The sequence below is a fragment of the Melanotaenia boesemani genome, chromosome 22, assembly GCF_017639745.1.
Source record: "Melanotaenia boesemani isolate fMelBoe1 chromosome 22, fMelBoe1.pri, whole genome shotgun sequence".
Classification (NCBI taxonomy): Eukaryota; Metazoa; Chordata; class Actinopteri; order Atheriniformes; family Melanotaeniidae; genus Melanotaenia; species Melanotaenia boesemani.
Genome location: NC_055703.1, coordinates 13,003,270 through 13,015,564, shown reverse-complemented (window position 1 = coordinate 13,015,564; position 12,295 = coordinate 13,003,270). Strand labels below are relative to the sequence as shown.

Genomic DNA, 12,295 nt, shown 5'->3' with positions numbered 1-12,295 from the left:
TGAGCATGAGGCCCCACTACCTGCCGAGGGAGTTCACTCATGCCCTCGCTGTGGTGGTGTACATCCCCCCCTCTGCTAACGCAGATGCAGCCTGTGATGTCCTGCTCTCAGCAGTGAGCAGGCTGCAGACACAGCACCCTGATGCCCTCCTTCTCATCTCTGGAGATTTCAATCATGTTACTCCACCCTCCTCCTCACTGCCCAAATTCACCCAGTATGTCACATGCTGCACCAGAGACAATAAAACACTGGACCTGTTTTACGCCAACACCAAGGAGGCATATCATTCACTCCCTCTTCCTCCCCTGGGCCGTGCCGATCACAACCTTGTGCACCTCCTGCCTGTGTATAAACCTTTTGTGCACAGGCAGCCTGCTGTCACCCGCACCGTTAAGAAATGGTCCGAAGAAGCCGAGGAGGCCCTGAAGGACTGTTTTCACACAACGCTGTGGGGTGTCTTCAGTGATGCCCATGGGGAAGACATCGACAGCCTCACCGACTGCCTGACAGACTATATTAATTTCTGTGTAGAAAACACCGTACCAACCAGGACTGTACGGAGCTTCTCCAACAGTAAGCCCTGGATCACCCCAGACATCAAGGCTCTCCTGAAGGAGAAGAAGAGAGCCTTTCAGTCCAGGAACAAAGAGGAGCTGAAATTTGTGCAGAGGGAGTTGAGGAGGACGATCAGGAGGGGGAAGGACAGTTACAGGAGGAAGATGGAGTACCAGCTGCAGCACAACAACATCCGTGATGTCTGGAAGGGACTGAAGACCATCTCGGGCTACAAGGAGCCAAAGTCCCAACGGGTGGGAGACCAGGGCAGGGCAAATGACCTGAACTTATTTTTCAATAGGTTTGATCAGGCACCCGCTCTTCCATCGACCCAGTCTCCTCTGCTGCAAACCCCATCAGCTTCTACTGCCTGCAGCTCCGCCTTACCCCCCTCTCCCTCTCTTACAATCTTTGGCTCACACACCTTCACTTCACACTCTGTCCCGTGTGCCCCTCCCCCATCAACACCCCCCTGCTCTGGTCTGTCCTTCACTACATACAGTACCAGGTGAGGGAGGCCCTTAAGAAGACCAGGGCTAGGAAAGCTGCAGGTCCGGACGGCATCAGCTCCAGGCTCCTGAAGTCCTGCACAGACCAGCTGTGTGGGATCTTTGGGTACATGTTCAACCTGAGCCTGAAACTGGGGAAAGTGCCAAAGTTGTGGAAGACATCCTGCATCGTGCCCGTGCCAAAAACATCGCACTCAAAGGAGCTCAACGGCTACAGGCCAGTAGCTCTGACGTCACCTGATGAAGGCGCTGGAGAGACTGGTCCTCGCACATCTGCGTCCGATGGTGAGCTCCTTCATGGACCCGCTGCAGTTCGCCTACCAACCTGACATCGGGGTGGATGATGCCATCCTCTACCTCCTCCACACCTCTCTCTCTCACCTGGAGAAGGCTGGAAGCACTGTGAGGATGATGTTCTTTGATTTCTCCAGTGCATTCAACACCATCCAGCCCAGGTTGTTGGTGGACAAGCTGCAGCTGGCTGGGGTGGACCATCACCTCACCTCCTGGATTCTGGACTACCTTACCCACAGACCACAATTTGTGAGGGTGCAGGGCTCTGAGTCGGACCGGCTTCTCTGCAGCACGGGTGCACCGCAGGGAACGGTTCTGGCTCCTTTCCTGTTCACCCTCTACACCGCGGACTTCTCACATAACACACCATCATGCCATCTGCAAAAGTACTCTGATGACTCTGCTGTTGTTGGCCTCATTACAGATGGAGACGACAGGGAGTACAGAGGACTTATTCAGGACTTTGTGGACTGGAGCCTGCGGAATAACCTCCAGATCAATACCAGCAAAACCAAGGAGCTGGTGGTGGATTTCCGCAGGCATAACAACTCTCCACCTGTACCAGTGAACATCCAGGGAATGGACATCGACCTGGTGAGGTCCTAAAAGTACCTGGGTGTTCACCTGAATGACCGTCTGGACTGGTCGGACAACACCAACGCCCTGGTCAAGAAGGGCAACAGCAGACTGTTCCTGCTCAAGAGGCTGAGGTCCTTCGGAGTGCAGCGCCCACTCCTCAGGACCTTTTATGACTCTGTGGTGGCCTCAGCCATCTTCTATGGGATAGTCTGCTGGACCAGCAGCATAATGGACAGAGACAGGAGGAAAATGGACAGACTGGTGAGGAGGGCCAGTTCTGTCCTGGGATGCCCCCTGGACTCAGTAGAGGTAGTGGGAAATGAGAGGATGACTGCTAAGCTGTCATCCATGTTGAACAGCCCATCCCACCCCCTCCAGCACACCCTGACAGCTCTGAGCAGTTCCTTCAGTGAGCGGCTGCTTCATCCTCGCTGCGTGAAGGAGAGGTACCGCAGATCTTTCCTGCCTGCTGCTGTCAGGCTTCACAACAAACTTAATGCCCGCTAGACTGAAGAATATAACGAACTATACGGACTTGTGCAATAACATATCATTTATCTTACTGTCCATTTTTCACTGCTGTTTTTGCACTACCCATTACCTTGTATATACATCCCCAGACACACCCCCTGTACTGTGTACAGGTTTTTTATTACATTTAGTCATTTATTTAACTATTTCACTTAGTTTTATTATGTTTAAGTACTTACATTTCTTTTTATTATCCTCTTAAATTGTACCATTTGTTGTCTATTGCGTGTCTTCTGCTGCTGTTGCGCTGCAATTTCCCCGCTGTGGGACAAATAAAGGTTATCTGAATCTGAATCTGAATCTGATAATAATGAGATAGTATCTCATAATTATGACTTAACTATCTCATTATTATGAGATACTATCTCATAATAATGAGATACTATCTCATAATAATGAGATACTATCTCATAATTATGACTTAACTATCTCAATATTATGAGATAGTATCTCATAATAATGAGATACTATCTCATAATTATGACTTAAGTATCTCATTATTTTGAGATACTATCTCATAATAATGAGATACAATGGGTTTTTTTTTTCGTCAGAGTGACGGAAATGGGCTTCCATACAAGGTCTCTTATTGCATGAAGTGAATTTATTCAGCCCTCAGAGCAGATCTCAAAAGAGTAAAATGAAGTTTGTATGAAAGAAGTGCTCTCTCCTTGGTAATACTCAATTTAAAATATTTCTTAGACATATTTTTCTTTTTTAATTAGCATCAAAGCAACATTGCTCCTGTTTTTGAGTGTTCGCTTTTACATTAAACAAAATTAGCTGCACCATCATTTTTTTTTTTTTTTTTTTGTTTATAAAAGCATAAATGAGACATTTTGACGTCACATTCTAAACTTTTGTTTTGCAATTAACTACTTAGAATTTTTTTTTAGCAAATTATCAGTCTGAAAACAGAAAAGAGAGAGAGAAAAAAGTTTGCTTTTACCAACAGCAGCCGCTTGCTTCAACCTCTCCGGTGAAAACAGTTTACTAAACTGCTTTAAAATGATTATGCAATGCAACAAAAAGAGCATTTAAGCGTTAGCATAAATGCATAATTGTTGTTTGGGTCAGAGGGTTGTAATTATGCCTAGAACAATGTAAAAATGCTGTAATTATGATGGAAATTTTTATAATGCATTCATCATGAGCTGGATAAAGCTTTTTAAAACCCATTCATTTAAAAGAAAAGTGGGTTATAGGTTAACACACTTAACTTAGAAACATCTTTTCTCAAACAAAGAAAAGACTTTCCAGGGATCTTTAGATGTGTACTGATAAGAAATGTTTCCCAAAATGTGCAAAAACAACAGAACAAAACAGAACTGGAATACAGTAAAAATGAAAATACAGCCACTCATTGTCATTTCTTTTTTTTCTTTATTTGGAGTTGATAGGTGAAATCATTTTGATTCAGAAGGAACAAATTATGCTGATATATTGAATAGCACATCAACACACATACATTTTTATTCCTAAAACACACACAGTGTGGGGCAACTGTGGGGCTAATTTGTTTAGAAGGAATTAATTAGATATTATTAGGAGGAAAACAATGAAGCAGCGGCAGGGTGTTTAACAATAGGATGTTAAAGAGGCAAACCTGTCATGGAACAACAGGCTAATATCCACCCACTGCTTCCCAGCTATTGCTCAATTACTTTACCACACAATAGACACAGAACACATGCAAATAAATGCAAGCAGCCCGTGCAGTTTCTGATTAGCCTTCAGTCTGAACATTCATTCGTGAATGAGTGACAGTTGAGGTTGCATTTGTGGATTTATTATGTGTGTTCCTAATTGAGTGGATGTTTCAGTATTAAAGACATCACCTCCTACAGCTTCAAGGCAGACACTGCAGTTTGCTGTTGATGTACCCTGAACCTGATTAAAGATATAAATGCAGACGTATGGCCTGGTATTCTCTCTCTTCTGGCCTCACAATGAATACTTCAGATCTCAGCCTTCTCATTCTCCCTTCCTTTGCTTTAATGCTGCAGTTCAACACGCCTTCTATCACATCTTGCTCCCCCTCTTCCTCCCACCTCCCTTCATAACCATTTCTTGAGAACAGCCAAAGCAGAGTTGAAGGTGAACTGGGCCTGGTGAGTTCCACGGTGGGCCAACAGCAGGGAACCTGCCTCTGGCCCATGGCCTGCTGCCATCAGTTCTGCAGCAGCTTTCTCCACATCCCAGCCTCCTTCATGCTGGTGGGACAGCATGTGGGAGCTGAGCAGGGGGTACAGGGTCGAGGAGATGCAGCCCACCAAGAGGCCTGCATCCAAGAGCAATGACAGCAGTTCTGCATCGCAGGAGGAGGCCGTCTCCTGGAAGAAACAGACAGGAAGGAGACAGTGTAAACACATATGATAAGACCCAAAAGAAAACAACCTTTTTCACTTCTGAAAAACACATGTGCCAAGAAACACAGCTAGAACTTTGGCGAGTCTTTCCAGAACATTATTCAACAGCTTCTGGCTGCTGAAACACTGACAGCAGCTGTAGCTTCTTGCATTCGTAGCAGTATTTCAGAGCAGGGAATGATTACAATGTCACACGCTTGAAGAAACCTGATGAGGTCAGAGTGTCACATCACATTGTGTGTTGACCCCGAGGCTGACCACCATTCCCCTGGCACGAGTCTGCAGACACACAAACCCTTCTCCTCTCTGTCTGCAAATACTTGCTTTCTGATAGAACATCTCAGCCACCAAAACAATTTTGAGCACATGCTCCTAGATCATAAACAGGCCTTTACATAATATTTTAATCCCATCATCTGCCTCTTTACATCAATGAATTACATGCAAATTCAGCCAGCTGAATGCCACTGGGACTGCTGTGAGTGGTTTGCAAGCCATGCAGAAGGAAGGCTGAGTGCTGGGGTTGAGAGGCCATCTCTCTGCTTCTCACTGTGACTCAGCCCATTTCCTCTGCAACCTCTCACCTATTTACTTTCTCTATTATTAAGCTCACACTTACGCAACTATACATGCACACAGACAACAGCCAGTCCTTGTCGGGGTATTTCTGAAGCTAAGGTAGATCAATTATAAATGTGGAGCCCATGTCCTCTCCTCTGTTGTGGAGATGACGAACAGAGCTGGATTGAGTTTCTTCCACCTCACCTCTGAAATCTCCCATCTGTGTGAGAGCTGTGCTGGCTTTTTTCCCCTCTTCTGAGGACAACTCATTCTTTAAAGCAGACAATAGCCTTTAAAAAGCATGTACTGGTGCCACCTGAACATCTCATGTGAGAGTTAATGGACATTCAGCCGTTGTCATTGACAATAACACTGTACCCTGGTGGAATTACTGATTATTTTTGATGAACTTCGAGAAGAGATGCAAAAGAGCATTAATATTCTGAGTCTGTATGCATTTTCCATTCAAGTAAGCTACAAGTGCATAGCTACTTTGAAACCAATGGGAGACAGAGCTGACAGATAACGTTTATAGAGATATAGTATGTCATGCATGAGTAGTAATTTAATTTCTAGGCTTCCCATTGAGAGGCAGGACCAGATGAATCATGACAAGCTGGGGCAAGGGAACAGGAATGAATGAGGAGGTCATTTGGGCAAAATGGGAATTAAGGGAATGAAAGACAAGCGAGAAGGAGAACTGTAAATCTATGAGGAGGAAAGATGGAGGGAGCAAACCAGAGAAGAGAGAGGCAGATGTGCACTCAAAAGCATCAGATACATACATTTTTAAGCGCACTGACTACTTCCAGGAGCTGAATACACACCAGACCCAAAGTGAAACACTTCAAAACACCTTCACACTTCAGCATCAAACTTTTCATTTCATTCCCCTAACAGAGGCCCAGAACAAATGTTCAACATGGCATATCTGGAGCTGTGTTGCAGGTTGACCTATTTCTAGGCCTGGTGTCATGAGAGATGATTTTAAAAATTTACAGATAGAAGAAACTAATGTATATATTCCTCAGAAGTTTCAGGAAATTGTGATCAAAAGGTTCATGTGTGTCATCTAAACATGTGCCTTAAGGACCCACTCAGTTTGGTCAAACAATGAGTTTCCTGAAGCTCAGAATATTAAGAGTGCAGCCATGTGAGGAAAAACATACAAAGTTCAATGGTTCTTATCATGGATTAAAATAAATAAAAATCAGAGGAATGGCAACACATGACATATTATAGTGTCCATTATACAGTACATTCACAAACATGTGTCCGCAATTTTGACTGGTACTGACTATTTCAGAAAAACTGGACAAAACAATGTGTAAAAAAACAGGTATAACCTTAAAGTTTGTTAATGAATGCAGAGGTTGTAGTTAGGTGATGCTATTCAAATTCACTTGATAAATTGAAAGTGTCACCACCTCTATAAAAGTAGAGGTTTGCTGATCTGCAGAATTCAGGTGTGTGTTAACAGAATGCCAAAGAAGAAAGACATCAGCAATGTTGATACCGTCATTCTTAGAAGGGTTATGAGGCCATTTACCAAACAATCCAGAGTCCATCATTCTACAGCGAGGAGGATTACTCACAAGCGGAAACTTTCAAGCAGGCCGCCAATCTTCCCAGGGGTAGACGCCTCAACAAGTTCACACTGAGGCCATGCAGGACTCTGGGAGGTCCTGCTGCTTGTGCTGTATTTACTTTTTCACACGTCCATATGTTGAGCTGTTCATCTAAGGTTGTATTTACCAAAGGTGAACACCTTAAAGGATCAGAGTATTTTCCTTTAAATTATGTTTTAATATTTATAACCTTAGAATTTGAAATGGATGCATTTTTGTTTTCACATGCCTGCAAATTGATTAAGACGGGACAAAAGAAATATAGGGGTAAATAATGTAACAACTTTTTACCAACAACCATACTGCAAGTGAAGTTTGCATTCATGGAAGAACTTTTTACACATGCAATATGGAACACTGGTGCAGGTGATGAATCATTCATGAATTGCAGGATCAGCAGAACCTTTGGATGTCAGTCTCGAAATTCAACGAGCTAGTGCATTACATGGCCTTCATATGGCCTTCAACAATGAAAACACCCAGAGTGCTTAATGCTTCAGAAAGGTTTACTGTGACTTGACAGTTTTTATCTACAGAAAAGTGAAGGAGTTGGTTATAGATTACACTGTCCAACTACCAGCATAGGTGCAGGAAATTAAACTATCACACAAATTTCAGGCTGCACTACTATGTCTGCAGAAGTCTGTGCAGACACTCAGGGGACTTGGGTAGATGAGAGGACTGACATCCCACTGACCTTTGCTACTTTGATGGACACACATGAAGCATGAACTACTGTAGTCTGGTGACCTCGTGGTGACCTTTAAAATGACTGGTTTAAAATCTGCTTTGATTGAACCTGAAAGCCTGGTAATTATATAAATCACTGCCAGTCGTGTCACCTATCACCTACAACAAAAACATGGCTGAGCTTGAAACAGATTTGATGTGAAATTACCCGGTGTGTCAATAAGCATGATACAGGAAACATTTCATATGTGCACATACTGCAAACACAGACTAGCCCTGAAACATGTCTGATACATGCACATAAATTCTGTCTTTCCTACACTTTGGTTCGTTATGGAAGAAAAAAACCTGACCAGACCTTCAGTACAAACTTGTGCACAAGCTTGGTCCTCCAAGACACACATGGAGACACATATATACACACCTCCAAGGCTATTACAGTTTGACGGTGTCAAGAGAGACAGGAGATTTGAGTCTTTAGAGTCAGTCAGATTGACAGCTGAGCTGAAAATAGATGTGAAAAGCAGCTGAGAGATGGAGGAGAATCTTGATATCAGAGTGGCACAGATGACTTTATGTCCTTACAGCATGAACAGCTCTGTCACATTTCAGACAGTTGAGTTAGTCCAACATTCACGCCTACTGCAAGTATGCAATATAAGAAAGCTAAATATTAGTAGTCAATCAGACAGGCAAACACGAGACAAACAAGACAACTTTTCACCTTAGAGCATTCAAAATAGTGAAGACAGATAGCTCAAGCTCACTTTGCATTGTATAGATAACTATAAAATTTAAACAACATAAATTAAAATAGTTTCTGTTAATTACAGCTGCAAAACCACACCTTTTAAAGATATTTGGTTAGAATAGTTTGGTTTATTGTCTACTATGCCCCGGGAGATTTGTTAGAGGCAGATGGTACCGTTCAATAGACTAGAACATTTTTACAGGTTTGAAAAGATGCATTTTTTTCCTTCCATTACTTTGCTAAGTGGCCCCATCTCCTATTGATGTACGTCTATGTAATCAAGAGGTCTATATATAATTAGACTGGAAATAACCTTTTGATTTCTTTAAAAGCTTTTTTCCAAATATAAGGTTTGCTCTTCTTAGCATACAGATTGGACATAAAGGAAAACTGCGCCTCTGCCTCTGGCAAAACTTAAAAAAAATAATTGTTTTTTAGGATGTATAAAGCTCACTAATTGGACATTTAATTTTGGTAGTTGATGCTATTCAAAAACCCTAATGCAAAACTCAGCCTATGTGGTTTTAGCATTCAGGTTGGTAATAATTCACAGCTTCCAGTGCATTTACACTGAGACTTGAATGCACCTTCAAAGGAAATTGCAACTATCTTCAAATTTCAAGTAACCAAACCATTAGTTTTCCTAGGATACATGCAGGAAAATTGATTCCATAGTTTCCAGTTCTCAAAACTGCAGATAAAGTTTTTTTTATTGTTTTGTTTTTATCATCATTGTTATTATTTTTACCTCAAACTGAAAAATGATGACAGCTGTGTGGTCCACACATGCTGGGATTTCAGTGTCTTGCTTGAGGACTTTTCGGCTGTGTAATGGTTTTGGTAGACGGCCTGTTTGAACAAAGAATGCAAAAGACAATAACTATCACCTTCCAACTTCATTCTAAAGCTACTAATCTGCTGTAGGTTTCACAGAACTATAGATACATCTAAACTACCTGCTTCCTATTCATTCCCTCACCGCTATCTGCTCAGGTCTTGGCTTTACAAACAGATCAGTAGAAAACATACCCAACTGTGGAGGGAAAATGTCTAACATCTATCCTTCCTTTATCAAAGGTCATTAGCCCAGAAAACATGAAACCTCTGGGTGTATGTATTTAGTGCACAGCTCTGTGTATGTATGTGTCAGGTTCAAAGCCTTTCCAAATCCCCTCAAAAGATTCAAGCACCACACAGCGCCTCTCTTCAGAGAATTCAAAAACAAGAGGCATCATCTGTCTCATGTGAGTGTGCTCAGGCTCACAGTCGATGTGCACTGTGAGCGAGCAAACACTCGGCGTGACAAGAGAACTGACACATCAAGCTGCAGCCATAAGATGTCCGACCCCCCCACCCCCAGCTCTTATTTTTACCTTTTTATTTCTTGCCATCTCTCCTTGTAAAAACAGTCAAGGTTGTCTTCCGTGCCTGTTTTCAGCAACCACTTAATGTTGCCAGATTGGTCTGGTCAATATTTCCTAGCCTTGTTTTTCATCTGTGCTCTCGTCACTCATTTCCTGTATACATCTTTCTTCGTACTCTCCCTCCCTCAGCTTAACCCAGCTGAGAGCTTAATTGGAATTACCGTACACGTACAACGCCTAATACATAATGCATAGCCAAGCCTTCTTTTATCATTTAAATCATAAGGCTTCTTTGGAATGCCAGACAACATACAACTTTCTCCTTTCCTCCTCCTCTCATCATTTTCTTTACTTCCTCAGGCTCTGCTTTCCATCCCTCCACCCTGGCTGTCCCTAGGCTTTAGAGGAACATCAAACTGAACGTGGACAGACACACACACACACACACACACACACACACACAAAACAATCCTTGCTTACAGCGTAATGTGATTGAAAGTGACAGAAGAAGAGGCTGTAAAGCCAAAAAATAAAAATAAAAGTGGGTAGTGACGCACATGAACAAACAAATGCACACAAGCGGTGAGCAGGTCCAGAGTCAACACACTCAGTAGCACACAAATAGAAATAAATTAAAGGGTCCAATATGGCACCAAAGCAGTAAACAAACCCACTTAAACAAGCAATTAGACACCTAATCACTCACTTAAACGCATGCATGCACACACCCTTTAGTCCACACTCCAGTAGTTATATGATTTCTTGCAGAGGGCCTGTAGTTAACCTGAGCACATAAGCTACAGAAGGGTGTGAACATTTAATTCAAGACGAGTGAGAAAAACAAAAACTGGCCTCCATGAAGAAAGAAAAGAAGCAGTTAAGCCCAGTCATAGGATGGATTAAATTGTGTATCTTCATGTTCACAAGTTCAGGCTATCATTATCAGATTAAGGGGAAGTTTCCACTCCAACAACCTCAACCAGCAACGGTTGTGTTTCAGGCTGCTCAAACCCAAAGACCTTTGTTCAATAATGTCTAACGAAATTATAGAATTAAACAATTTATACAATAATGTAAATTAAGCAGCCAAAATGGTTCTGAAAGAATCAAATAGCTTGATTTTACATGTTGAACTACTTATGTATTGAATTAAAAAAACAAAAAAGAAAAAAAACATAAAAAAAATAATGTAATGTGTAAAACTTGGGGCATCTAGAAGACAGAAATGCAGTTATGCTTTCATTCATTCAAAATTATTTGAAAATATGAAGTTTTGTTTGCATTACCTTAAAATGATCAATTTTTTTTTTTCAAGCAGCAAATGTCCTCTTCCATGTTGTCCTGCCATGTCTCTATGGTAGCCCAGGATGGACAAAACAAATGCTAGCTCTACACATGTCCTTTTAGAAGGACCCATAAAGGTCTTTGTTTGAAATAATGTATATTTTTGACAGAAAGATAGATAGGGCTTTTCTTTCAGCTGGGGAATATATCGCCTTTTCTTCTCCTGAATCATATTCTGTCATTGTAATGTATTCTTTGTTTACTTTATCCACATTTATGGTCCATTAGTATTGCTTTTATATTAGCAAATCTTTCAACTGCTTGTTAGATTTTGTCATAAAATATCAATGAGATTTTTTAAACCTGTTATTGTCTTATCTGTATAGTAGTGGTGAGGAATTAATTTAATGGTCCTTTTCATTGTTTCTACTTTCATTGTTTGCATTTGTACAACCCTGTGTTGCATTCAGTTTGAAATATGATACACAAAGTCTGATGGACTGGCTGAATGGTGCATTAGGCTACTTAACACTTTGTTGTGCTAGACATGGTTTGATCAGCAACGGTGTGTGTGTGTATATGTGTGCTAATAAATAGCTCTATGTATGCTGCACTGAAAGCTCTTTTATGTTTATAACAGAGTTCTTATCACCCCCTTATCTTCGCCTCCCATCAGTCTAGACTGGCTTCTTTCTCAAGTGCTGTGCTTTCTGTCTCCTCTAAGAGGAGCAGTAGAAGAAAAGAAGAAAATGAGAAGACAAATGTAGCATTATCCTGAAAGTTGGGCAAGTTTCTGCTGCAGGAAAAGAGAAATAAATATGCACACTGCATTCTTCTGCATTATTGCATCCCGTTCTTTATTACCTGCTCTACTACCTCTTTGTCTCCCTTTCAAATCATCTGCTCTACTCCCACTCATTTCCTCACTTCTTTGGTTCTTCAACGCCCACTGTGGTCTCTTCCACTAACGCAAAGCAAACCCGTTTACCTCCCACATAGCACCAGAGCAAGACAGTGTGAATGAGAACAACAATGAACACATATGTCCCCACAGCCAAATAAATAACCTTTTTCCATTTACTTTTGGTGTCTAGTAATTTTCTATAATGCCATTTTAATTAAAAACTAATCTTCTTAATTATTTTTTTTTTCTAATCATAATCTCAGGGGCATCTCCTGT

The 12,295-nt window shown here is 41.8% G+C and overlaps 1 protein-coding gene across 1 annotated transcript in view; it reads right to left on the bottom strand.

Moving 5' to 3' along the window:
- Positions 1 to 4,345: 4,345 nt before the first annotated feature.
- nbas (NBAS subunit of NRZ tethering complex) overlaps positions 4,346 to 12,295 on the bottom strand; it is a 156,310-nt gene continuing 148,360 nt past the window's right edge. Inside the window, exon 53 of the mRNA XM_041975891.1 lies at positions 4,346 to 4,801. Within this exon, the coding sequence (XP_041831825.1) occupies positions 4,526 to 4,801 (276 nt within the window). The 3' untranslated portion in view covers positions 4,346 to 4,525. The remainder of the gene's footprint in view (positions 4,802 to 12,295) is intronic.